At 35.8% G+C, this 26,391-nt stretch overlaps 1 protein-coding gene across 6 annotated transcripts in view; it reads right to left on the reverse strand.

The window, feature by feature from the left end:
• Positions 1-26,391, reverse strand: part of KCNH7 (potassium voltage-gated channel subfamily H member 7) — a 488,027-nt gene that overhangs the window by 134,095 nt on the left and 327,541 nt on the right. For all 6 annotated transcript variants that reach the window (XM_040475208.1, XM_040475206.1, XM_040475207.1 and 3 more), the window contains exons 3-4: positions 24,820-24,975; positions 4,704-5,132 (exon numbers count right to left, since the gene is read on the reverse strand). In XM_040475208.1, the coding sequence (XP_040331142.1) occupies positions 4,704-5,132; positions 24,820-24,975 (585 nt within the window). The remainder of the gene's footprint in view (positions 1-4,703; positions 5,133-24,819; positions 24,976-26,391) is intronic.

Below are 26,391 nucleotides of genomic sequence, written 5' to 3' on the forward strand. Positions count from 1 at the left end.
ACTAAAATTATGTTATATACACTGAATTACAAACAGACTAAACAGGATGTGATGATTGAAAATTGTATCTTTGAAATTAGCATTTTGTATTATTCAACCAAGTAAAATGCATATACAAAAAATAATATCTGCCATCATAAGCATGCACGTTCAAGTATGTGAATCATTTATCTCATTTATTTTAACTGGATTCCAAGATTGGTATCTTTTATAATTTACGACACTTTGGAGAAGGCATCTCCAGCTGTCTGCAGTTGTGATAAAAACTTTCAGTCTTGTCAGAAGCCAATTTTAGTGTCCCTTCAACCGTCATTTACAAGAAAGACTGCACAACATTTGGTATGTTAAGTAATTGTTTTTTTCATATGGTTTAACCTAGAAAATTAAGACAACAGCTTACCTTAATAAACCAACTTGTGTCACTAATCAGAATTCTATTAACTGCCACTCCCACAAATGTTCTTCGATGCATATTTTGAAAACACCAAATAGTGCTCAAAGAATCATTCTTAGGCAAAAATAATTGTAAGAAATCAGTGAAAGATTTGACTTTTAAAAGTAATGTGAGATTTTTAAGTCTATGTTGTCACAATGCACTCAGTATAATACCTAAAATATTTAAGAAATTCATTTATATTAAGATGGGCTGTTTTCAAATCTCAGAACAAAGTGTTTTCAGATTTATTTTGAGATTAGCAACCTGACCCTTCGATGCATATTTGCTAGTAACAAAATCTGCATTACTAGTTTTGAAACAAACAAGCTTAAAAGAAATGAAGTCATGTCAAAACCATACAAATATATCCAAGATTTGAAAAATCTGTTCAACATTTGTTGACATGTACAGTAATGCTGTGCATATTTAAAATCTTGGGATATATCATAATTGTTTCAAAGTCTACAAGTGAAGCAATTTCAATAATGCGGTATATTGAACTGCTAGTGTAGACACTGGCTCACATAGAGATATGCAAAACCGTGACCTTACATGACAACTCTGCCTTCTTTGAGGGACCATAAAAAAGCAAATATGGATAGTGAAGAGACCTTGATTACATAGAATTAACTATCTCCATCAGAAGCGGGGCCCCCAAATAATTAGTAAAGTAACAACTACTTATAAGTAGTTAAAAATTATAACAAACCTCGAAATTATAAAGATTTGCAAATTCCCAAAAAACTGACTAGAAGTTATATTATATGGTTAATGCTGCTTTGACATTCTAAGACAGAGCACGCAGTCTGTGCATTGGTGCTAGCTGAGACCTTGTTATTTGTCCGTGACAATATAACTGCAGAAATTAGAGTAAGCATCTAGAATCTTCTAGCAACTTGTCAGAGTAATTCTATGTCGGGTCAATCTAATAATAAAACAGTTAGGGCTTATATTTTCTATGTATTTTTTTTGAAAATTTCATTTTTCTAATAGTGCATTTTTCTTATATATACAAATGTATTGGTCTGTGATGGATTAGAAAAAAATCCTGGTCCTTCACCATAAATGGTTTGAGAAGTAGAATTCTAAGGTACTTGGTAATATATATTAAATAAAAGGATAATGTAAAACATTATGCACTATTATATTTGCAAATTATTTAAAGTTCTATAAAGATAGCCTATAAAGAAGGAAATTTCTCTTCTTGAATGAAGAAGCAATAATCTGAATTCAGAATCTGGTGCATGTGGGACTTAACCTGTTAACCAGTCACATGAATTCATAAAATTAAAATCAGTTTAAAAGAATTTTCATCATCATGTAGCATTGTGCATCAACTATACCCAAAGAAAAAATAAAAACTTTTAAAGTTTTCCATCTTCTTTTGTCAGCAGCTCAGTTTCTAAAATATATCAAATTATGTAGCCATAGGAAGTGTGGTTTCTTCTAGGCTAATCAGTGATTTTGTGGCTAAAAAAACTGTTCTAAAGCTGAACTATAAAATACCCTCTGAATTTATTCACCGATAACCAGACAACTGTAGCATCTGTAAGCAAGTGATACTTTTCTGGAAAATAACATAGCTTTGGTGTGGGAAGAAAATCCAGGATGTCCCCACTACTGAGTGTCCATGTATAGAACCTGAATTGAGAAATCCAGAAATGTGAAATCATCCTTTCCCATGATTGTATCAGCAACAATGTACGAAATGAAGACTACATAAAATGGAAGCAAATAAGGTGAAATCATGAAATCTGATCTAACCTCCTCAGCACCACTGTCAAATCACAGGCGACGTCTATGCCACCCACTGATCATGTGCCATCTAATATGGAAGAATGGTATTAATACTGTAACTCAGGTTCTAGGCAATAAGGCCAATTTCTGAAAAGCCAGTATGATTTCTAAAGATGCTTACACTAACAGGACGAACTAAGCAAAATGTATGTTAGTCATTTGAATCACCCTATTGGATTTATTGCATTTCAGCTATATGATTCATTGCTCAAAGATCAAATTTCAGCAATTTCATTCAGTCAGGAGATATTGAGCATGCAATCACTCCATGGTATGGGGACCTTAGATGACTATTCAGTTTGGAAATTGTCCTTGATTTTATTTTCCTTTTGACCTTCTTTAGACTACAGATTAAAATGGATGTGCTACTGGCTTTTGTACCATATATACTTTCTCAAACTTATCTGTGGAAAACCCTTCTGTTTTTGTGATACTGATTTATCTCTTTTTGAATTCTTCCTGGCAATTCTGCCTTCTGAATTCTCTTCTGCCTTCTCATCTTCACTGTGGCCTTTAAATAAAGATCCCCATATGATTCAAGTATTATGGAATATAATCATTTTCTGTTGTGCGTGGTTTTGAAACATAGTTCGGGAGCATGGTCCTCTCAATGTGGCACCAACACTTATTGAGTTCCTGCCATGAGACAGGCGATTGTGTTGGATATTAAGGCTGCCAAGCACACTATGCCCCAGCTCCTGCGATGGGGGAGCTCACAGAAGCGTACTTACGGCTTTGTGTATCCCGCAGAAATGACAGACTTCTAATGTGGAATAAAGGTAGAATGTAATAAATGCTATCATAATGTGCAAATGCTGCTTTGCACATTAGGGTGTAAAATCATTGAGTTCCTTTGGTTTGGGAAGGGGAAATGGGCCCTGAGGACTGTGAGTGGCAGGATGAGGAGGAACAAAGTGGAGAACAGATATTCTTGGCAGAACAAACTAATGAAGCAAAACAATGTGTGATGCATGTTTGGGAAAAAGCAATTACCTTTGTGCAGGTTTATACATAGTAGGGGAAGGAGTCCTGCAGAAGCTGGAAGGAAGGCTTGAAAAAGAACTGTGGCCAGCTGGCAAAGTGCCTAGTACCCTACACTAAGAGTCCAGTGATCAGATGCATGTTTTAAGAAGAAAACTCACAAAAGCAGCAGTGATGATGGGAACGCACAGACATGGATACCACAGAACAATGGGCTGCTCAGGAACCTGAACTGCGGGATTTGGAAAAGTGGGACTGATATATCCATTCAACAGGTACTCTGAATCTCCGAGCCTCGGGGAAAGCTCGTTGAGTCCGCAGACCCGTCCTACCACAGGAGAACACTGAGTGGTGGATTGTGGGCTCTGGAGAAAGGTGGTCCTGGGTATGCAAGCCGGCTCTGGAACTCTTTAACCTTGGACGAGTCATATATTTAGCATATCTAAGCCTCAGTTACCTCATCTTTAAAATGGGGCTTAGCAATAATTCCTAACTCACAGAGTTGTTGTAAGAATTAAATCACTTCATGTGTGTCAAACATTTTCAATGCCTCAACACATAGAAAATACTCAGTAAAAGTTGGCCGTCATCATGTTAATGATGATTTTTTTTTTTGTCGCCGTCTTTTAAAAAAATATTTATTTATCTTTTTGGGGGGAGAAAGCGCAAGTGGGGGAGGGGTAGAGAAAGGGGGGCAGAGGATCTGAAGCAGGCTCTAAGCTGACAGGCTGACAGCAGTGGGCCCGATGTGGGGCTCGAACTCACAAACAGTGAGATCATGACCTGAGCCGAAGTCCTAAGCTCAACTGACTGAGCCACACACGTGCCCCTGTCATGGTCTTTTGAGCATTGCTGCTTTCACTACCGGCTAATGTAAGAATGTGAACACAAAGAGGCCAGGGAAAAAGAAACGAATGCTAACTTGTTCTGACTTTGGTTTTCAAGTTTGGTCTTCCAATACTTTCAGGGATTACTTTTTCTCTCTAAACCTTTCCCCTTCTTCCTTCCTACCCCATCCCTATCCAATCAGTTTATAGCTTTCCGATTAGTCGCTACACCACATTTTACACACGTCTTTCTTTGGAAAGATTTGGTTAATAAAAGAGTCCTGTGAAGGCACATCACTCCTGCTCAGAGCTTGACTATTTACTAAATGCAGCAAAATTAATTATGCTTGAGATGATAGTGTCATCACCTAAGCACAGCTTATATCAAGTGTTAATTAACACTCCATAAAGTCGGCAGATAATGGTTATCATACCATTTCAGAAACACAGAAAAGAAGCCAGAAGAAACCAAATTATTCACTAGGGTTCAAAGAGGAAAATCAGTAACACTTCCGGATATAAAATTCATAATTTGTAATTGCTGTAATTTACTCACATTTCTTCCCCCAAGGCATAGGCATTAATGTCAAAATTAAAAACTAAGGAAATTACCTTTCATTACCCATTAATATATGTTTCCATATTAAAAAAAAAAAACATACCTTCACTGGCATGTCGGTCTCTAAATATGTTCTTGGGGTGGACACTGAATCCTTCTATATCATGAACTGAAGAAGCCCTCCGTATACTACAAATGCTTTCCTTCGATCTGGAATGAGTCAGCTGGGAACTTGACTGCAGCATGTCAGGGTACAGTCGGTCCCATTGCCTTTTGGGAGAGGAATGGTCAAGAGGTCCCGATATATTCACCAAAGGGGAACATTTGCCGGGCTGTATCAAGGCTTTTGTATCATCTGCTTCAGAAGGGCTGCAGCTCTCTTTTGTAGGAGACTTGAAGTGCTTCATGGCTACTGAATCATCGCTGTGTTTAGATGAGTCAATTACTACCACATCCGGGTCTTCTTGTGGTAAGGACTGCTTTCTGTAAGTGAGAACTCTCAGACCAGGGAATTTGAACCCAAAAAGTTTCCCTACAAGTGGAGACAGGAAAAAAGAAACACATTATAAGACAAATATATAGATAGATACAATCCATATACACATCCATATATACATATATATACTATATATGTACAAGACATATCCCTTAAGAAAAACAAACAAATGAACATCGTTGACTCATATTTAATACCATGTAATAAGATTTATTAATCAATACTGAATTAAGTCATTCACAGTTGGAATGAGAGATATTGTAGAAAATTTCTGAGACTAATTACCATAAAAGCAGTAAGAAAATAATAAAAGAACGTTGTCACGTTTCTGATGGTTAAACAGATATACTCCACTGACATGAAAGCATTACTTGGATGACATGACTTTTTTTGTTTCAATAAATTAAAGACATATTACACATTATTGCATATAACATATTGTTAAAAACACTATACATCCATTTTTAAGGGATTTGGGGGAATTTTACGGGAATTTGAAGAGTGGAATACAATTTGGAAAGGAAAAGAAGGGATGGGACACCATAGGCAAAAGGGAGGGTACTGGAAATATTATAGTGCATATGTGTGGAGTGGAGGATACGGGGTGATTGTACTGGAAGAAGGGAGGGAATGAGGTGGGGATAAGAAGTTGGCCTGACATATCTAGAAGGCTTGTATTAGACAATACTGTGACTCATGTGTGGATTAGAAAAACAGGGTCAGCTGTTTATGAAAACATTCCTCATTCCATTGGAAAATCTTTAAAGGCTTTACGTTTCAGATAGAGATGTAAAGATAAGAATTTCTCTTTCCTGATATATTTTTTTTTGTTTTTCCAAAATACGAGAATATGGCATGAAATGTTATCCTTATCTCAGTGGATGAGGCTTAGAAGGACAACCAAGTATAAACATTCAAAGGTGAGTTTTAAAATTAAAATATTAGCTAATAAATGCATAAACTCACTGGCAGTAAGAAGGCAAATCAAAACAAAAGCATGTCGTTTTCCACTCTTTAATTTAGCAGTTAATTGGAAAAAACAAACAGATAACATGTAGTGATGGCAAAAAATGCTGGTGAGCATTCTGGCACTTTGCTGGTGGGATTGCAAATTGCTACAAATTATTTCAAAAATCATTGTACAATATCTATTAAAATGAAAACATACTTTTCATTTGACTCAGGAATCCCAATAATAGGATAGTACAAAGGCACAGAAATAAGACACAGCCTGGATATCCATTAGAAAGAGAATGATTGAATAAATTATGACCTTTTTATACTTTGGAATCTTATAATGCTCTTTAAAAGACATATATATATATTTTTTATTAGAATTAGAAGTTTATTAAAATAAAAGTGTTATGTGAAAAAGAGTTTCAGTTTAATGTTTGTGACATTTCATTAAAAATAATAAAAGACTTTATTTGTCTGTAGAAGTTGTATAGCAATAGAGAAAGATGTGGAAGAACACACATCAGACCTGTAATGTTGACTGGCTAAGTGGGTTTGGAAGCAGAAGGTAATGTATTGAATTCTTCTGTATATATTTTTATTGTTTGTTACATCAAGCATGCATGCATTCCTTATAAACTTTTAAAAAACTGATGAGGTAAAACTTTTACTTCTAAAGAATGAAGAGATAAGACATAGCCTCCAAACAATATTGTGTAATTCAAAGCTTGTCTAAGTATTGTCTATGAGAAAACACAGAGTTTCTAATCTCCATTGCTAGTGCAGTGGTCTATGTTCAAATCGCCTGATGGCTTGACAATTACACATTGCTCTTCTAGTCAATCATTTGGAGTCTTTGGGTTACGATATTATCTACCTTATATTCTTTAAGTGTCATGGGCACCATTATTTTTAATACATTTATTATGAACTTTCCCTCAGTCATAGGATGGTTTTAAAACATGGAAGAACACTTCCAAAACTCATGGATTTTTCTGTATTTTATTTAAATAATTACTCTTCCAGTAAATGTCTTACCTATACACATAGTTTCCATTCCATATTTATTTAATCCAAAGATTCATAACTACATCTCCAGGCCAGACCTTTTCTCTTAGTTCCAAACCTGCATATCGATTGGCCTCATTGACATCTTCACTTAGAAGTCTTAAAAAGACACCTCAAAATTCCATAGCAAATCCAATCTCATGATCCATCTGTCCAATTCTAGCCCTTCTTCTCTGATTAACATTTCTCTTTTCCAGTGGACTGTAGGCCTCATGAGGGCAGGGACCCTGTCTATTTTGCTTACCAAATCCTACCTCTGACAGAATGCCTGAGCATGGTAAATGAATTTCTATCATCTATAAACAGATCCTAAACTGACAATGTGCTTCAATTCTGAATGTGGAAAACTAAGATACTTAATTATTCTGGCCAACTTAATTGGATAATCTTAGCCTTCTGGAATTGTATTGACCCATGTTTACCAAAAATTATTGATTGAGTGGAACTCAGTAGCTCACAGAAATGATGAACTCTATACCTTGCCCTTTATACCCGATTGCAACTCTGTTTCTTAATTTTACCTTTTTCAGAGGTTACTAATTGCTACCATTCTGATTTTAGAACATAAGACAGAAGTGTTTTCAAATTCTTCATTTTATGTAAACAATTAATTACAGAAAATTTTAGAATTAAGTAGGCTACTTTATTATTTTTTTAATGTTTATTTATTGTTGAGAGAGATAGAGCATTAGTTGGGGAGGGTCAGAGAGAGAGGAAGACACAGAATCCGAAGCAGTCTCCAGGCTCCGAGGTGTCAGTACAGAGCCCGACACAGGGCTCGAACTCAAGAACTATGAGCTCATGACCTGAGCCGAAGTCGGATGCTTAACCGACTGAGCCACCCAGGCGCCCCAAGTAGGCTACTTTATTATTGTAAGCTTTCATTTGTGGGCTAGCAGTTAATAGTGTTAAATACAACTGTAATATAATTTATCTTTCTGGTAAAAAAAAAAACAAAAAACAAAAAAACATGACACAATGCACAGACAAAATCCAAATATGGTCCACTTTAAGTTCTGGATTAATAAATTGTAGGTGAGAGTAATCAATCTATGCAAATAAGATTAAATAACAGTATACCAGAGTAACTGTTTTGCAAGCATTCCTACATAATTTTACCAACAACTCTTATATGCTCAAGTAAATTGCCAAGTTAAAAATCAGTGAACTACATCAGTCACTTGATTAGTTTTTAATGCTCATGGAATTGACTTATAAAGCAGTTTACAAATCAATTCTGCAAGCTTATTACAATGCATTGAAGGTCAATGCATACTTTTATTCATTTTTCATCAGTTACATTACCCTCCTCCTTTAAAAACCATTCACTGTGTTTCTTAAATTAATGGCCACACAAGGCATTTAGCTTGCTCCTACAGTTTAGTCATATCCAAGGTGGTGCAGATGGTCTTTTCTGCATCACTAGGTTAATATGACCATGCTATATTGCATTACAGATTTAGTTGTCTAACCGCAGTTCATCCGGAAAGAATACACATTGAAAATTTTGCTCAATGCTAGCACTTTTAGGCATGAAATATAAAGCATGGATGAGTATAATCCTGTCATGGTTCTTAACACTGAAAAATACCCTTATAAGTTAAGTCTCCATATTTTACCATATCTGCTTTCTAACTGGACAACTAAAATAGGTACTATGTGGCCTTTCATCTATTAAATGTTTTATAAATCTGAAATAAGAACGACAGATTAGGAGTTTTTACACATTTTTTACACATTCTCCCAATAATTAATAAACTGCTTACACAAACCTGATTTCGTTTAAATATACCATTTTCATCTAAGAAGTATCTAACATGCATGAATGAATGACTGCTACAAGGTCTTTCTCAGAACATGTCACTTTTATGAAGCTGTTAAATGTAATTTTGGAAGCTTCATCTTCATGTATCCTGTGTCATATTTAACTGAGAGCTTTTAACTTCTCACCCAAGTAGGTACACAGTTAATCAATTATTTTTCTCTTTAAAAAAGCCTGGAATTATGACTCCAATTGATATACGCAAAGATGTTAAACACTTGGCTCAAGGCCAAACAGGAAATCAGGGTAAAGTCAGAATAAAACAGCAACTTATTTTACTTAATTCCAGTTTTACCCAAGATTTGGTGGTTTCTTGGGCCATAAATATCCACCTGAGTATTTAATGAGAATCATAATTCTCCTCTAAATAAATGTAGATAAATGCATACACACAATTTTATTTATGACCTCTGAAAATGAATAACAAAGTTCCCTTCCCTCAACCAAAACCCTTCTTCTAACCTCCCCTAGGATTGCCTGGGATTAGTTGACTCTTAATATTCCTTTTCGTTCTGAGTTTCTTTGTTTATATATTTATGCTATTCATAGTTCCCACAAATTTATAATGATCACAGCTACATTTCTGCCCTATCTCCTGTGGTAATGGAAGTTCGTTCTTATCTACTAGCATTTGGAAGGAAACAGTTTTTCTAATTTAGGAATGAATCTGGGAATATTAGAAAAGCAGAAAAGCAAATATTTCCAAAAAGTCCTCCGCATACTGCTAATCATTGAATTTCCTCACAATTGCCAATTCCCAGTCATTTCCTGGGTTCAGCTTCTCTTCATTGCTGCAAACTCTTAGAACTTTGATTACCTAATAATTTTACCAGGGGTGCCTGGGGGGCTCAGTCCATTGAGCTGGTGACTCTTGATTTCTGCTCCTGATCCCAGGGTCATGGGGTTGGGCCCCACCTTGGGCTCTGTGCTGAGCATGGAACCTGCTTCATGTTCCCTCTCCTCTTGAATATATATTAAATATGTATTCTCTCTATATGAAATATGTATTAAATATATTTAATATACTTATTTTATCAGAAACAACTTACTCTGGCTTGGTTCTGCTTAGTTGAATTATGGACTAAAAAGTAGAGAGAAACTTTAGTTCAAGCAGCCATGGAAACTAGAGAATATAGTAGGGTAAGGAAGGGACATGCTTGGTGGGGGTGGGAAATGGGGGATGTCGTGAAGACGATGAACAGAGCTGTTTTCCTCTCACAAAGGAGTATAGGTAGCGGGAGGTTGGATCCCTGAGACACGTCTTGTACCAAAGGTCTTTATGAGGAGTGTTCTCAGGAGATATGCCTGAGAAAAGGGATTAAGACAGGATTGGGTTAAACTCTCATGCAAATGCAAAGGAAGCTTCAGCCAGCCCTCGGGGGAGCTCTGGATCTAGAACAGCCCTGCAGAGTGATGCCCCATTCAAGTCAGGGCATTGGTCTTTGTCTCCCAGCATCAGCCAGTCACCTGCTACAGCTACCCCATGAGAAGGTCCATAACCTGCGCAAGGCACTTCCCTGCCTTGGACCACAGTTGTCAGTGAGGAGCAGAGCTGTGCACACTCAGCAGCCAATATTCCCAGCTGCAAGGCTGTCCCAGGCCTGAGGAAGGTGTCTGGCTGAGTAGCACCGTGCCCACAGCGCAGAGCAAGAACGAAAGCCAGATTTGGGTCTGAAAAAAACTATAATCTGAATGAAGCCTACTATCAGCTATTATCACTCCATAAGGATTTGTGAAGTACTGTTGATGTACCTCTCTAAAATCACGGTAGTCACAACCTGACACTTAAATTGGAAGCCTTAAAATCACCGTGAGGTTTTCTCCAGCCAAATAGTTCCAGATGTGCAGAGACATGACTTTAATCTCTGAGTCAGAGAGAGCAACAGACTGAATCTGATGGGAGAAACAGGCAAGATAATTGACTTATCTGCCTTGTCTTTTTAGGCAGAAATTTCCATCGAGGCACCCTGCAAGGAGATGAATCTTTCCTACTCCCAAGTGTGTAATGAATATATGATGTTGCCCATAGGCTGCTAGAACAACCCATAATATTGTCAAAGAAGGCAGTAGGTGGCAGTTAGACTGGGGAAAAGGATCACTCAGTATGAACTCAGCGCTGACCTGATTAGCGGGTGACAAATGGGGCAGTGCAGCCAATGAAGTCCTGATACTAGTGACAACAAAAGATCACCAGGGGGCCCATGGATCTGGTAAAGCTGAAGCTAAATGTAGGACCCTTTAAGGGAACAGAGATGGTCAGTAACGCCTTGAAAAACTAACTCCTAGGGTGAGAGATACCAAGAAAAAGCAGCAACGTACAATGAGGCAGTAAGTGTGAGACCAAATTGGAATCTTGAAGCAAGGCAAGTCCTGACCCAGTAGCGCATGGCGCACATGTGTGGAGGTGGGGGAAGTTAGTGCCGCAGTAGCAGCGAGAGCCATTACGGGAGCTGCAGCAGCAGCAAGAACTTCTGGAACAGGTTCACAAATGCTGATGATGTCTGAGACATACTGCTTCCAACCTGGCCAGGTCATCATGAAAGCCAAGAGGCAGAAAAGACAGGTTTGGGATACGGGATATAAGGCAGAAAACAGGACAAGGTGGTGGACTGCTTTTAGCCACCCAAGGTTAAAATATCTCAGTGAAGAGGGATTGGAAATGAAAGCAAACACATCAGTAGTATATGTACCTAGTAAGGTTTCTATGTGATAAATACTTAATAAATCAACGTGTGTCTTATTAATACTGTTATTTTATTTCTCTCCAATAGATTTCTTCCTTTTCCAAATGCCATTAGAGAAGCCATTCAAACTGTGTGAATGTAATGACACAACCTAAATTGACCTGGGATCACCATATAGTCATCACATTGACAGGGACTCTCTTGATGGAGTATTCCAAACACAAATGGTACAGACACCAGCTACCCAAAGGCAGTATGACCAGAAACTGTCCCTGATTTGGATGTTGCTAGGTAACAAAATTTTCCAAATGATATGCACACGAGGAGTTTCTGGCATGGATATGTCGATTTAGACGGTCATTAGCATTCATTATTAATAAAGAGATAAAACATAATTTTTTTCAACTACCAGCAATTTTCCTGATGTCAGAAATATGTCTTTTGCCCAAATCCTAGAGGGGAAATGTAATATAAAGTTGATTGCAGCCCGTGACGGAAATTTTCCTGGACTTCTTTTAGCAACCATGTCATAGTTCCTTTTTTATATCAAATTTAATCTTTGAAAAGAGGAAACTTGCAAACCCATGATAATAGTAAATATTAGTTACGTTGTAAAACCTTTAATTAAATTCATCTGAATAATAGATTGTTTCCATAGTAATGCTCACTGAGGGGGAAACTCTATATTACTACTACAGCTCTTCATCTTTGAATTAAAGAATAACTTTCAGCTCCAATGGAGAATAGTAAAAACACTGCGAATACTCTTTTAGAAACCAGTATATAGAAAATTTCTTTGTTCTTTAACTTGAGGTCTGAAAACTGATATGCAAATTTGAGGGAGTAATGTAGCTATTCAGGCAAATATATATTTTATGTGTCAATTATTCAGAATATTGAGTCCAAAGCATACGAATACATTTTTAGTGGTTTAAATTAGTTAGATAATTGCTTAAATTACCAGCTGCATTTTGTGTGTATAGACTAAGCTGTTGTCAAAGCTTTTAGAGTAATTCAAACTTTTCTTTTAATAAGCACAAAAGTAGAAATTCTCCTTTGGTTCAGACAGTATGGTTTTAATCATTTCAAAGATAATGGAATCTCCTTTGTCATACCTTAATAAGATTAAATTAGATTAAAAAGTTCACTTTTGAAAAGAACTGTAAGAATAAGAGACTATAAAAACTTAACTTTACTATACTTTTACATTTAGTTTCACTTAAAATTTATCTTTATAGTTTTATGTAAACATTAATTAACATAGCCCAGTAGTTTTCAGATTTTAGCGGGTATCAGAATGACCTGAAGGGTTTGTTAAAACATAAACTGCCAAATTTCTGTGTCTCTGAGTCAGTTGTTCTGATGTAAGGCCCAAGAATTTGCATTTCAAACGTGTTGCAGGGTGATGCTGATGGACTTACCCTTGGGGAATCATTGACTAATGCCCATTCAGTAGGAAAATTAAAAAAAAAAAAAAACAACCTTAAATTACTCAATAAAAATAACCTATTCATTTTTTTTTTAATTTTACAAATATGTATTCGATACTTACTATTTGCAAGAGGTTAGGGATGCATGGAAAGGAAAATAACATCCCTGCTATGTACTAGAGGTGAAGGGTTCTTGGCCACTTTAAATAAGGAAGGTGTTTTCCAGTTTTCTACAGACCTTACCCTTCTCTCTATTTTTATTCATGGTCTTTTTCAGTCCTTTATGCTACTTGTCCAGTAGGCAAATGAATATGACCAATGTTGTAGTAAAGGCAGGCATGATGTCACAGAGGCAGGAACAGGTACATTTTTCTGGGTGAGTTTGGAACCCTGGACAGATGAAGAGTTCTTTGGAGCAAGCACCCTAGAGGGATGAAGGCATTCAAATAGAGGGGCTACCATGTTGTACAAACAAGGTGGTATAAAGCATGTTTCAAGGAACCACCACTGAAATATGGGATGTGATGGGGTGAAGGGATAGGACCTAAAGCTAAAGAATTATCACAGATCAAACCACAGGTGTTTTGTATAATACACAGGACTTTGGAGTTTTATATTGTTAGTAACAAAGAACCATTTAAAGGATATAAAAAGATGGGTATTATAATTTGATGTAAAGTAGTGTGACATGTGATCCTGAAGAAGAGAGGCTGAAAGCAAGGATACCAGTTATGAGACCCTGCATCAGCCCAAGAAAGATGTGTTGTGGGCCTACTAGGCAATTACGTGGGCTGTACAAGAGATAGCCACAAGGTGCACTTGACTGAATTTGATCACTTTCGTTGGGAGAAGAGATGATTAAAGATTAGCATAATCCCCATGTTTCCAGCTGTGGTGGCTTGGATGACACTGTTTGGGATGTATGAAGAGCAAGAGTTTTTGATGGAATGGATGGATGGTAACTGGAGATGGAAAGACAAGTCTTAACTTGAAATGCTAAATCTATAGAAATTTAAAAGTCTTCCAAAGGAGATGCCCAGTGGACAGTTGGATACATGACGTTCTAAGTGGTAAGGAAAGTCCAGAGAAAGGTATGGGCTGGAGATACTGATTTGTGAGGGAGTCTTTACCCTGTAGGTCATGGATAAGTTTGCCCACCCAGGGTATATAGAGAAGATGACTAAGGAGAAGAATACTAAGAGTAGCTATTGGGAGATAAACAGCATTTATGAGTAGAGTAAGATGAATAAGAAAATGGTATGAAATTGGCTGCCACAGAGATCAAAAGAAACAAAGGAGTATGGTGTCATGGAACATAAAACAACAGAGAGAAGAGAATCAGATTTAATAAGGTACATTCAACCTAGAGGGTAACATAAAGAGCACAACATAGAGTTCGATTACAGTGAGCAGAGAAATGAAGGAAATAAGAGAAGCAAATGAGGAAGTATGGGAAGTCTGAAAGCTTGGAAGAGACAACATAAATGAAGAAAGCCAGGTAGAAACAAACAATAAAGACAACTGAGGACTATCGCAAACTGGAGAATGCAGGCCCCATCAAAAGGTGTGGCCAGTATTCTGTTTCAGCCTATTGCAAACATGTAGTCAGATACTTGTGTTTTTCCAAAATAAGCCAGAGATTTTCATTTTAGATGTCATATTCCAGTTTTTAAATGTTGACAACAAACTTAACTAATTAAAAGTTTGAGAAAGTATTATGAGATATAATCAATGTGTCTGTTGAAGTACAGGCTATTTTCAGCAGCATGAGTGCGAGCCAAAGGGAAAGAGCCAGTGAAAATATTGGGAGCGGCGGGTGGGATTGGTGAGGACAGGTTTTGAAGGAATGGAAGAGAGAATGGGTTGCAAGTGGAATCTAAGCCTCAATTGGGACATTTTTGTTGAGAGTGGGCTTGTTAAAGGAGTTCCTGCCTGCACCCTTCCCCTTGCTCTGAGGTGTGGGAAGTGAGTTTATTTGTGGGGACAAATGAGTGATTTAAGGTTAAGAGTGACTAGAAGCCAGATGAAAGTTTAAAATACTTGCCAAAGGAAAAAGTTCAAAGATCTGAAAAAAAAAATTAAGATCTCATGTATAGTTTTGACTTGCAGTATAATCATTTTTAAATTAAAAATGACAGGGGCGCCTGGGTGGCGCAGTCGGTTAAGCGTCCGACTTCAGCCAGGTCACGATCTCGCGGTCCGTGAGTTCGAGCCCCGCGTCGGGCTCTGGGCTGATGGCTCGGAGCCTGGAGCCTGTTTCCGAGTCTGTGTCTCCCTCTCTCTCTGCCCCTCCCCTGTTCATGCTCTGTCTCTCTCTGTCCCCAAAATAAATAAACGTTGAAAAAAAAATTTAAAAAAAATGACAAAGTTCATCATTTTTCTGCAAGTAAATGAAACAATGTGGGCCTGTTTTCTTGTTGGGAAATATTTAAAGTTTAGTAAAATGAGAACACTTCAGAGATTTGTGATAGTGATGGTAAGAGTAAATTAAATAGATTTAAATTTAAACAGAAACTATTTTAAATTGATAAAAGGAGTGAAAATGTTATTAAAGTTTACTTCGGGATATGAGCTTAAGATCAATTTTCATAGTGGCTCAAAGTGAATCTTTGGTTTTAAAATAAGATAAAAACATAGAATGCATCTGTTCTCTGTTTGGATGTATAATGTTAATCAAGACTTTTTTGTTTAATTCAGGTTGCCCTAACTCCCCTGAAAATTTTTTAACAAATTAAAGTGTGTGTGTGTGTGTGTGTGTGTGTGTGTGTGTGTGCATTTGTGAGTCAGAATGGTGATCCTAGACTCCTGCTATAAAATAGAACTCAACATATAAAGCTCAAATATACTTGGAAGTAATTTAAAATGAAATGTTGATATATTTCAGTTAAAATAATAAAGTGAAAGTCTCTTACATTTGATGACTATTAACTTTGAAATTAATAGTGTTACCAAAAACACATAATTTGGTTATCCTCTACATCATGCAAATATTTCACAGGAACAGATATTAGAACAGAAAAAAAGAACACATTTTCCCCATTCCATTAGTTCCTTTAGATGTGGCCCCCTTTTAGTTGGTAGGAAAAGTACAATCTTCTCTTCCATTTGGTATCATTTCCATTCTTCAGATTTTAGAGCTTTTCCAGAAACCATCAATGAGAAAAGACTTAGTTGTATATTTTATTTGGAATTTATACTTTTTATGTGGCAACTAATTGACTCAATGATGCAGTGTTTATCAGTTTGATAGACTTTTCAGTATAGTACTCTCTCCTGTACTTGCTCCATTCCAGGGTAAATAAGTCATTTATCTGTGGCTGGTTCTATACCTTTAACCTGTGAAAAATTAGTTTTTCCCATAGAAAGCTGCTCACTTTAGTTGGATAGGGTTCCTTACCCAGAAATTAGGCATTTGAATTGAGAAATGATTCACAACTTCAACGGATGCAAAACAAGTCTCTAGGTTTCCAGAATTTTCTCAGTCTTATTGATCATAGTCCCTTTTTATGATACATCTTTTCTATTGTGCATTTACCTTCTTTCCTATTGCTTCTCTATTTAAGACTTCATTCTTCTCACTTGCATTTCTTGTGTTGTCACTTCACAGGTTTTCCTTTATTTTGTCGTCACTTGAGGAGAGGCAGTTAAATTTATAGAAACCCACATCTTCTTAAACAAACAGTAGCTTTTTCTGTATTACTCTCATTTAAATCTCAACACTCAGGGGCATACACTCCCACCCACACACTTAAGTGCTTCTTTTTTTATTTATTTAAATTTTAGTTGTTTGGGGCGCCTGGGTGGCTCAGTCAGTTTAGCATCCAACTCTTGATTTTGGCTCGGGTCATGATCTCACAGTCATGAGAGAGCCCTGTGTTGGGCTCCACGGTCAGCATGGAGCCTGCTTGGAATTCTCTCTCTCCCTCTCTCTCTGCCCCTCCCCTGCTCATTCTCTCTCCCTCTCTCTCTCTCTCCTCTCAAAATAAAAAACTAAATATTAAAAAAATAATTAAACATGAAAAATTAAATTTAGTTAGTTAACATATAGTGCATTATTGGTTTCAGGAATAGAATTCAGTGATTCATCACTTACATACCATACCTAGTGCTCAACCCAACAAGTGCCCTCCTCAATATCTATCACACATCTAGCCTATCTCCCATCCACATCCCTTCATCAACCTTCAGTTTGTTCTATATCATTAAGAGTCTCTTGCGGTTTGTTTGCCTCTCTTCTTTCTCCCTCTCCTTCCAATAGGTTCTTCTGTTTTGTTTCTTAAATTCCACATGAGTGAAATCATATGGTATTTGCCTTTCTTTGATTGACTTATTTCATTTAGCATAATACATTCTAGCTCCATCCATGTCATTGCGAATAGCAAGATTTCATTTTTTGATGGCTGAGTAATATTCCATTATATATATATATATATATATATATATATATATATATATAAAAGCTTATATATACAATCATATATATATGATCATATATATATAATCATATATATATAATCATATATATATATATATATAATCTTATATATATATATATAAGATGTACCACGTCTTCTTTATCCATTCATCAGTCCATGTACATTTGGGCTCTCTTCATAGTTTGGCTACTGTTGATAATGTTGCTGTAAACATTGAGGTGCATGTACCCCTTTGAATCTATATTTTTGTATCCTTTGGGTGAATACCTAATAGTGCAATTGCTAGATAGTAGGGTAGTTCTATTTTCAGTTTCTTGAGGAACCTCCATACTGGCTGGAGTGGCTGCACTCCAGTTTTCATTCCCACCAACAGTGCAAGAGGGTTCCCCTTTCTTTGTACCCTCACCAACACCTGTTGCTTCTTGTGTTGTTAATTTTAGCCACTCTGACAGGTGTGAGGTGGTATCTCCTTGTGGTTTTGATTTGTATTTCCCTGATGATGAATGATGTTGAGCATCTTTTTATGTGTCTATTAGCCTTCTGGATGTCTTCTTTGGAAAAGTATCTATTCATGTCTTCTGTCAATTTCTTTACTGGGTTATTCATTTTGGGTATTGAGTCTTACAAGTTCTTTATAGATTTTGTATACCAACCCTTTATCAGATATGCAGCTTGCAAACATCTTCTCCCATTCCATAGGCTGTCTTTTAGTTTTGTTGATTGTTTCCTTTGCTGTGCTGAAGGTTTTTATCTTGAAGAAGTCCCAATAGTTCATGTTTGCTTTTGTTTCCCTTGCTTTCAGCGGCTTGTCTAGTAAGAAGTTGGTCCAACTGAGGTCAAAGAGGTTGCTGCCTGTGTTCTCCTCTAGAATTCTGATAATATCTGTCTCACATTTATGTCTTCCATCCACTTTGAATTTATTTTTGTGTATGGCATAAGAACATCCAGTTCCATTCTTCTGCATGTTGCTGTCTAGTTTTCCCAGCATCATTTGTTGAAGATACTGTACTTTCTCCATTGGATATTCTTTCCTGGTGTTTGAAGATTAGTTGACCATATAGTTGTGGGCACATACTTCTTATTTAGGTAAGAAATTAGGTAAGAAATATGTTTCTTCAAAAAGAAGTGTATCAATATTTGATTTTCTTTTCTTTCTTTTTTTGTTTGTTTTGGTGGTCACCACTGGAACAACAATGTTTGAAATAGCCAATATCAGTATTTTACATATAGGAAAATTATACTTTAAGAAAAAAAATTGGCAGGATTTTCCCCCAGATCAGAAATAATACAAAGTAGAAACTGGATAGTATCAGAAACTACCAAGTTCAATTTGTCTCTCTTTAAATTTTCTGCTTGATTTATCAACTCTTCAAAAATTAACATCAAGTAAAGGAAATTCCTCAGCATAACATGACAGAAGAGTATAATCAAAGCCAATATACTGGTTGTAAACAATGGGCCTTGATAATGCTCTGGAAACAATTTTATCTGCATATTTATACTTTCTCCAATGACTCTGTATATGAGCTGCAGTGTAGGGAAACCACTCATATTCACAAACTAAAAACCAACCTCTACTGAATTTGCTATGGCTTATACATGAGATGCTATTTTAATCACAGTGTAAAATTGTAGATTATGTATTACATCCTGAGAGGCTACCGTATAGATTATCTTCCATTCAAGGAATCCAAGTTTCAATTCTCCATTTGTATTTCAGTTTGAAATGAATACTTTATTTATTTTTAAAAATTTTTTAATGTTTATTTATTTTTAAGAGACACAGAGACAGAATGCGAGTGGGTTAGGGGCAAAGAGACAGGGAGACACAGAATCTGAAGCAGGCTCCAGGCTCTGAGCTGTCAGAACAGAGCCCAATGCGGGGTTCAAACCCACGAGCTGTGAGATCATGACCTGAGCTGAAGTCGGACGCTCAACCGACTGAGCCACCCAGGCATCCCATGAATAGTTTATTTTTAAAAAAATCCCCTTTTTTGCTATGCTGCTGATACACCACTCCCTTTTTCACTTCCATTAAATTAATGGACCATGCAAGATAACTGTTCTATGGGAAAAATGAAGAATTTGTGATGACGATGAAGAAAAACATCAGACATCCCCAAAACAACAGATTTTATTGACATTCATGACCAAAATACAGGCTGACATTACCTAAAGTATACTCTCAGGAATCATTCAGTAATGACTGAATTGATTAGTGGGAGATATAAAGAAATAAAAATGGTCATCAACTTAAAGGAACAAGACTTTGGTATTACAATATATTTTTTAAAGTACCTCAATTTTGTTTTTAAATATGTCACCAGGGAGACTGACACATAGGTGATTTTGATAAAAAGTTTCCCCCCCGAGTGTGATATTGTTCAGAGTAAGATATTTAGTATATTGGAATCATTTTACATTAATATATTTCTCCCATTATTTCTTTAATATAACACTGTACTAGCATCTGGACATACCTAAGGAAGTACCTGATACTATCAAAACTTCTCAGCTGGTATAGATTTGATTTAGTATTATACTTAGGTTTACAATATAGGCTTTTGAAACTGTGTTTTTTATTTTAGTTATAGCTTGCTGTCTGAATTTATGTATAGAATAACAATTTCTTTTTTAAAATATTAAAGTTTTTTGACAAGGCCTAGCTCCCTACAGACAATAACAGATCCCTAAATTTCGATGTCCTCACGGATCTTCCTAAACACAGTAGAGACCAATAAATGAGACAAGTAAAAGTATCCATAAACTATGCCTAAAGAGTAATTAGAGACAGAGACATTGCACACTTTAATTTACATATAAGCAGGCAAATAAATTCCTAAGAGCGGCAGAATTGGTTCCAGAAAGCACACTGCAATGGAGTTCAGCAGAAGCTTAGTGAAGAAAAGGGTAGTACAAAGGTCTCCTTGGGGTGACGGAAAACACATATCAAATACGGTTAACCCACAGATAAGGAGGAGGACTCCGCACTGTGTAAGAAATACTGAGAGCAGGTCTGTGACCTGAATGGTCAGAAGACTGGTTACTAGATAGACGATAAAAAGTAACTTGAAAAGTGCACAAGACCTCAATTAGCAGCTTTGGAAAAACACTGCTTCTTGGTGGGGGGCAGGGGGAGGAAGACTAGTGGTGAGCACTGAATATATTTCACTAGAAATTTAAAGCCAAAAAAAAAAAAAAAAAAAGTGAGGGGGCAGCTGGGTGGCTCAGTTGGTTAAGCGTCCGACTTCGGCTCAGGTCACAATCTCATGGTCTGTGAGTTCGAGCCCCGCGGGGCTCTGTGCCGAAGCTTGGAACCTGGAGCCTGTTTCAGATTCTGTGTCTCTTTCTCTCTCTCTGCCTCTCCCCTGATCATGCTCTGCCTCTCTCTGTCTCAAAAATAAATAAACGTTAAAAAAAATTAAAAGAAATTTTAAAAAAATGTGAGAAGTATGTAAACATTATGGCCTCTGACCAGCTAGAAATACTGCAACAAAACAAAATGAGAGGAGAAGAAAACGTAGAAAAAGTTCACTGAGTACCTTGTTGGTAAAAGTTGGGAATAAAATAATATAATTTAAATTGACAAACTGAATGGTAGAAGCCCATTCTTAGGAGTGCAAAGATAAGAATTAGAACAGATAATATTCTTAACTAAAATTACATGGTGGAAAGGGAAGGAAAAGAGTTACAGGCTAATTTTATTCTTGCTCATAGTAAGGAATCAAAATACAGTGTCTGAGGGAAAGGAGGAGAGATTAAGGACATTACATAAAATTAAAAATACAAATATTCTCAAATATAAAAACAAAAGCAAAAACAAGATAAAACAAACCAAAAACACACATTGCAGTTAAAAAAAAAAAAAAACAAAGAAAACATAACATAATGAAATGTCTCAAGAGAATATATTTAAGTGGTGCCTGGGTGGCTGTGTTGGTTAAGCTACTGACTCTTGATTTCGGCTCCGGTCATATCTCACAGTTCAAGAGTTTGAGGCCCACAGTGGGCTCTGCGTTGACAGCAGGGAGTTGGCTTGGGATTCTCTCTCTCTCTCTCTCTCTCTCTCTCTCTGCCCCTCCCCCTCTCACATGCACTCTCGCTCTCTCTCTCTCAAAATAAATAAGTAAATAAACATTTAAAAAGAGAGTATATATTTTTTAATATAAAATTTTTTTTAACGTTTATTTATTTTTGAGACAGAGAGAGACAGAGCATGAACAGGGGAGGGGCAGAGAGAGAGGGAGACACAGAATCTGAAGCAGGCTCCAGGCTCTGAGCTGTCAGACACGGGGCTGGAACTCACGGACCGCGAGATTATGACCCGGGCCGAAGTCGTCCGCTTAACCAACTGAGCCACCCAGGCGCCCCAAAAAGAGAGTATATTTAACATAGACTATATTAGTACTAAGAAAAAAGTTATATCAGTAAATATAAGTACCTATTATAATTAAAAATTAAAAGACAAGTATTATTTTTTCTTATAAGAAACGAAAGAAAACTTCACTCCACAACGTATAAAAAAAGCACAACTAAAACAAAGAAAGACTAGAAGATGGTTTAAATATATAAACAAGAAAATAAAACTGAAGAAATCTTTGAAAAGTAGTAAAAGACAACTTTGCATAATTGTATTAAAATAAAATTTTTAAATCTACATAAAATTCTTGAGAAATAACATTTAGTAAAACTGATACTAGTTGAGATGGATGACTGGAATAATCCAATCTCTGGAGAAAAAAAAAAAAGGAAATTTGTCAAAAAGCTGCTCCATAAAGTAGTATCAGACCTAGAGGATTTCACAAGGAAATCATACTTAACTTCGAAAGTTTAGATAATCTCCAAATTATTTGATGGTTCTGTAGCACAGAACATAGAAAATAATCTCCAGATTATTTTCTGAAGGAATTATAGATTGGTACCAATACCTGATGAAAGTGCACATAGACATACACACAAATTTCAGGTCAGTCTCCCTAAAGAATACTAATGTAAAGATCTTAAATTAATTTTAGATAAAGAGAGGCCAACTGCATAGTACAAAATAAATACATCATGGTCAACAGTGACTCCTTTCAGAGATGCACGAATAGTTCGATGTTAGTAACTCCATTAATAAAATTTACCGTAAAAATAAAGAAAAAGAATAGCACACTCATTTCAACAGATGCTGAAAAGGAAATTTACAAATTTCAACACCCATTCTTAATAAATATAAGTTAATGAAAAACTCTGCAAGTATAAAACACATACAACTCAAACCAAATACTGTCATTTGAATGAATAAAAACACTTGGCATTTACACAAAAATCAGGAACAAGGTATGATGTTTACCATCAATGACTTTTTCATAATATGTTGGAAGTAACAGCTAGCACAATTAAACAAGAGAAAACTATTAGATGTATAAGAATTGGAAAAGAAAATGTAAAACAGTCTCTATTTGATATGATAGACACTTGAAACATTCATAAGAGTCAATGTAAAAATCACTGCAAACTAAGAAAATTCACTAAGATAGTAGGATATAAAACTAACATTCTAAGAAAAAAAAATCATTAGCCTCAGAAATAATCAGAAGATATAATGAAAGAGAAGATCCTATTTATAATAACAGCAATAACAAAAAGTTAAATGCCAAGTAGCAAACTACAGTGTAAGAAAAAATTTTAAACACTTCTGAAAGACACAAAAATTAGACTTAAAGATGAAAATACATACAATATTCTTGTATAAAATGACTCAACATCATAAATATGTTAACATTCCTCAAATTAATTTATAAAAGTAATGAGAATCCAATTAAAAACCCAAAGAATTTTTTCCATATCTGAACAAGTTGCTTCTAAAGTTCATATTGAAAAAAAATTTTTTTTAAAAATGGGGCGCCTGGGTGGCTCAGTTGGCTGAGCGTCAGACTTCGGCTCAGGTCATGATCTCACAGCTCTTGAGTTCGAGCCCCACGTGGGCTCTGTGCTGACAGCTCGGAGCCTGGAGCCCGCTTTGGATTTTGTGTCTCCCTCTCTTTCTGTCCCTAACCCTCTTGCGTTCTGTCTCTGTCTCTCTCAAAAATAAATAAACATTAAAAAAATTAAAGTTCATATAAAATTTTTAGCAAGAAATAACTCCAAACTCCTGAAAATTAAATTCAAGGGAAGCATGTCATATCAGAGATCAACTGTATATTTAAAACAATATGATTCTGAATGATAAATAAGCCAACAAAACCGAATACAAAGTCCAGAAATATACTCAAGCAGATAAAGGAAGTTTAGTGTGTGATAAAGGTGGCATCTCAAATCATTGCTGAAAAGATAGACTTTCTAATAACTGATGTTGAAACAACTGGAGAGCCATTGCTAAAATGATAAATTAAATTTATATCTTGCACTATAAACCACGAAAAACAAAATATATCAGAGATACTAAAAAAAAAACATACAAGTTCTAGAAAAAGATTTTTTTACAACCTTGGGATGGTGAAAACTTTTCTAAAAATGGCTCAAAAATTCAGAATCAGCAAAGGAAAAGTTTCATTAATTTAGCTACATTACAAACAAACAAACAAACAACAGCAACAAAACCATTGCATGACACAAATTAGGAAAAGTTAAAAAAATATTTGCTGGGGAAGAGATTTGCCACTTATTTTACAATTTGAAAGAAAAAGACAAAAAATGTATATAGGAAATGGACAGCTGGCAGAAAAAGAAATATCTATAGTGCTTAAATATATGAACCTCATTCGTAATAAGAGAAATGTAAACTAAAACTAATTGAGGTACTACTTCTCACCTATCGTAATGATAAATATCGAGAAGATTGACTCCCTCTGTTAGCATGGCTTTAGAGGGATGCATGTTAGTGGCTTTAGAGAAAAGATCTAATAAATTGCTGGTGGTAGTATAAAATGGTTCAAACCATAGGAAGGGGAGTTTAGTTGTATCTTAAAAAATTACATATGCATTTACCCTTTGGCCTAGGAATCCCACTTATAGACTCTTACCCTGAAGATAATTTTCCAAAAATATACATGCGTGTTCGCAACTCATTCTGGCATTATTTGTAATGATCAAAATGTAGAAACAACCATCACTACGGGACTAGCTGAATTAACAACGGTATAACCAAGTCAAATGGCTTTGAAAGCTATTGATCAATTCTATAAGGCACCAAAGAGTAACAGTAGCTATGACTTTGTTTAATATAAATTTATTTTAGCTAAAATGCAAACATATTTTGAGAACTGACTCAAAATGAAGAATGTATTAAAATTACTACAGTAGCAGAATATCAACAGCATTACGTGCATGTTGCCTTTTACTTACGGTTTACAGTTTTGACTGGTAATATTGGGTTTACCCTCTCTGGGGAGCCAGCGTTTTCCTCATCTGTCACATATTCAAAATTAATGATGAACATCATAGCCACGCCCTCTTGGTTTTTCACTGGAATTATGTGAGTGTTACAAATGAAAGTGGACCCTAAGGAGATGAAAAATGAATGTTAGGTCAAAAGTATGCCTTCATTTTGAAGTGTTGGTAATATTAAAATTCTAATAACCCCTTAGAATTTTCTATTGTAAATGATCACTGAAATTTAACAAAATAATTAGACTTTTATTTCATATTTCATTTCACATATATCTACATAAAAATCCATAAATTTTGCCATAGACTTTACAGGCAAATTCAGGTGCTACATTATGGAAAAATAGAATATCAAATCCCATTTGTTCTCATACACACCACTATAATAATATAAGGAACAAAAAGTATATTCTTTAACTTTTTAGAAAAACTCTTAGCCTTCTCATACATTTTGATTAATTCTGAAGCTATATAAAACAGCTGTGTAAATAATGAAGACAACTCCTATTATGACATCTTGATTTTAGTGTTAAGCAAATTATTCCTTTTTTCTCTTTTAATTGCCAGGATATAAAATAGTAAGTTATTGACTGTGTCTTAACTATGTTTCGATAATTCTTTTCTTTTTTTCTGCAAAATTCACAATGCCCAAATTATAATGGTTTGGCTTGTAATCTGTTAGAAAATGAGATCAAAATTTTGTATATTTTATTGTACTAATTTGATTCCTTCAACCAAAAATATGATATTCTTTTTAAAGCACTGGGGCTAATACACCTTTTATTAGAATCTTCTGAACATGAGATGAGCAAAGGGATGAATCAATTTACAATTAACCACTGCCACTCATCCTCAAACAGAAAATCCAAGATCCAAGATTTAGAGAACACTGTCAGGAAGTTGATTTCTTTTAAATTAGTTGACTTCTGACTGACTTCTTGAACCTGACTTCTAGAACCAAGTATTTTCTTCAAGCAGCTTGCTCACATCTTTACCCTCTGCATATTTCTTTTTTTAGTCATGGTGATGGAAACTTCAGGTTAGGGATTTGTTTGGGTTCAAAAGTATTGTATTTTTTAAATACAAAGCTTCAGGAAGAGTTCTCAATCAGGTAATAGAATGTTTTTTTGACTTGTTTGTTTGTTTGTTTGTTTGTTTTGTAACAACTGGCTGGGACCATCTTGAATCTTGAGAATGATAATTTAGTGTAGAGGCAGAAGCAGGTTGGGAGCAAGAGGGATCTGGCTTCAGAGGGAGATGTGAGAAAGTGAGACACCAAGAGTCTGAGGTCAGGGGCATTGGCAAGTAACAGGAGAATGTAGTTGGAATACCAACATCCATGAAGCCCAGTGGATGCTCGTATTCCAAAATGGTGTCCTATGCATGAGCAATCAAAAACAAAATAAGTATGATAAAACCCTTTCCTTTCTTCTCATCCTCATCCCTGCAACATGGCTCCTACCGCCAGAGCCGAGAACAAAGGCTATTGCTAATACTGCTATCGATTGAGACATCACAGGTGGAAGAGAT

The sequence above is a fragment of the Herpailurus yagouaroundi genome, unplaced genomic scaffold, assembly GCF_014898765.1.
Source record: "Herpailurus yagouaroundi ecotype Mexico unplaced genomic scaffold, PumYag 140, whole genome shotgun sequence".
NCBI classification, from domain to species: domain Eukaryota; kingdom Metazoa; phylum Chordata; class Mammalia; order Carnivora; family Felidae; genus Herpailurus; species Herpailurus yagouaroundi.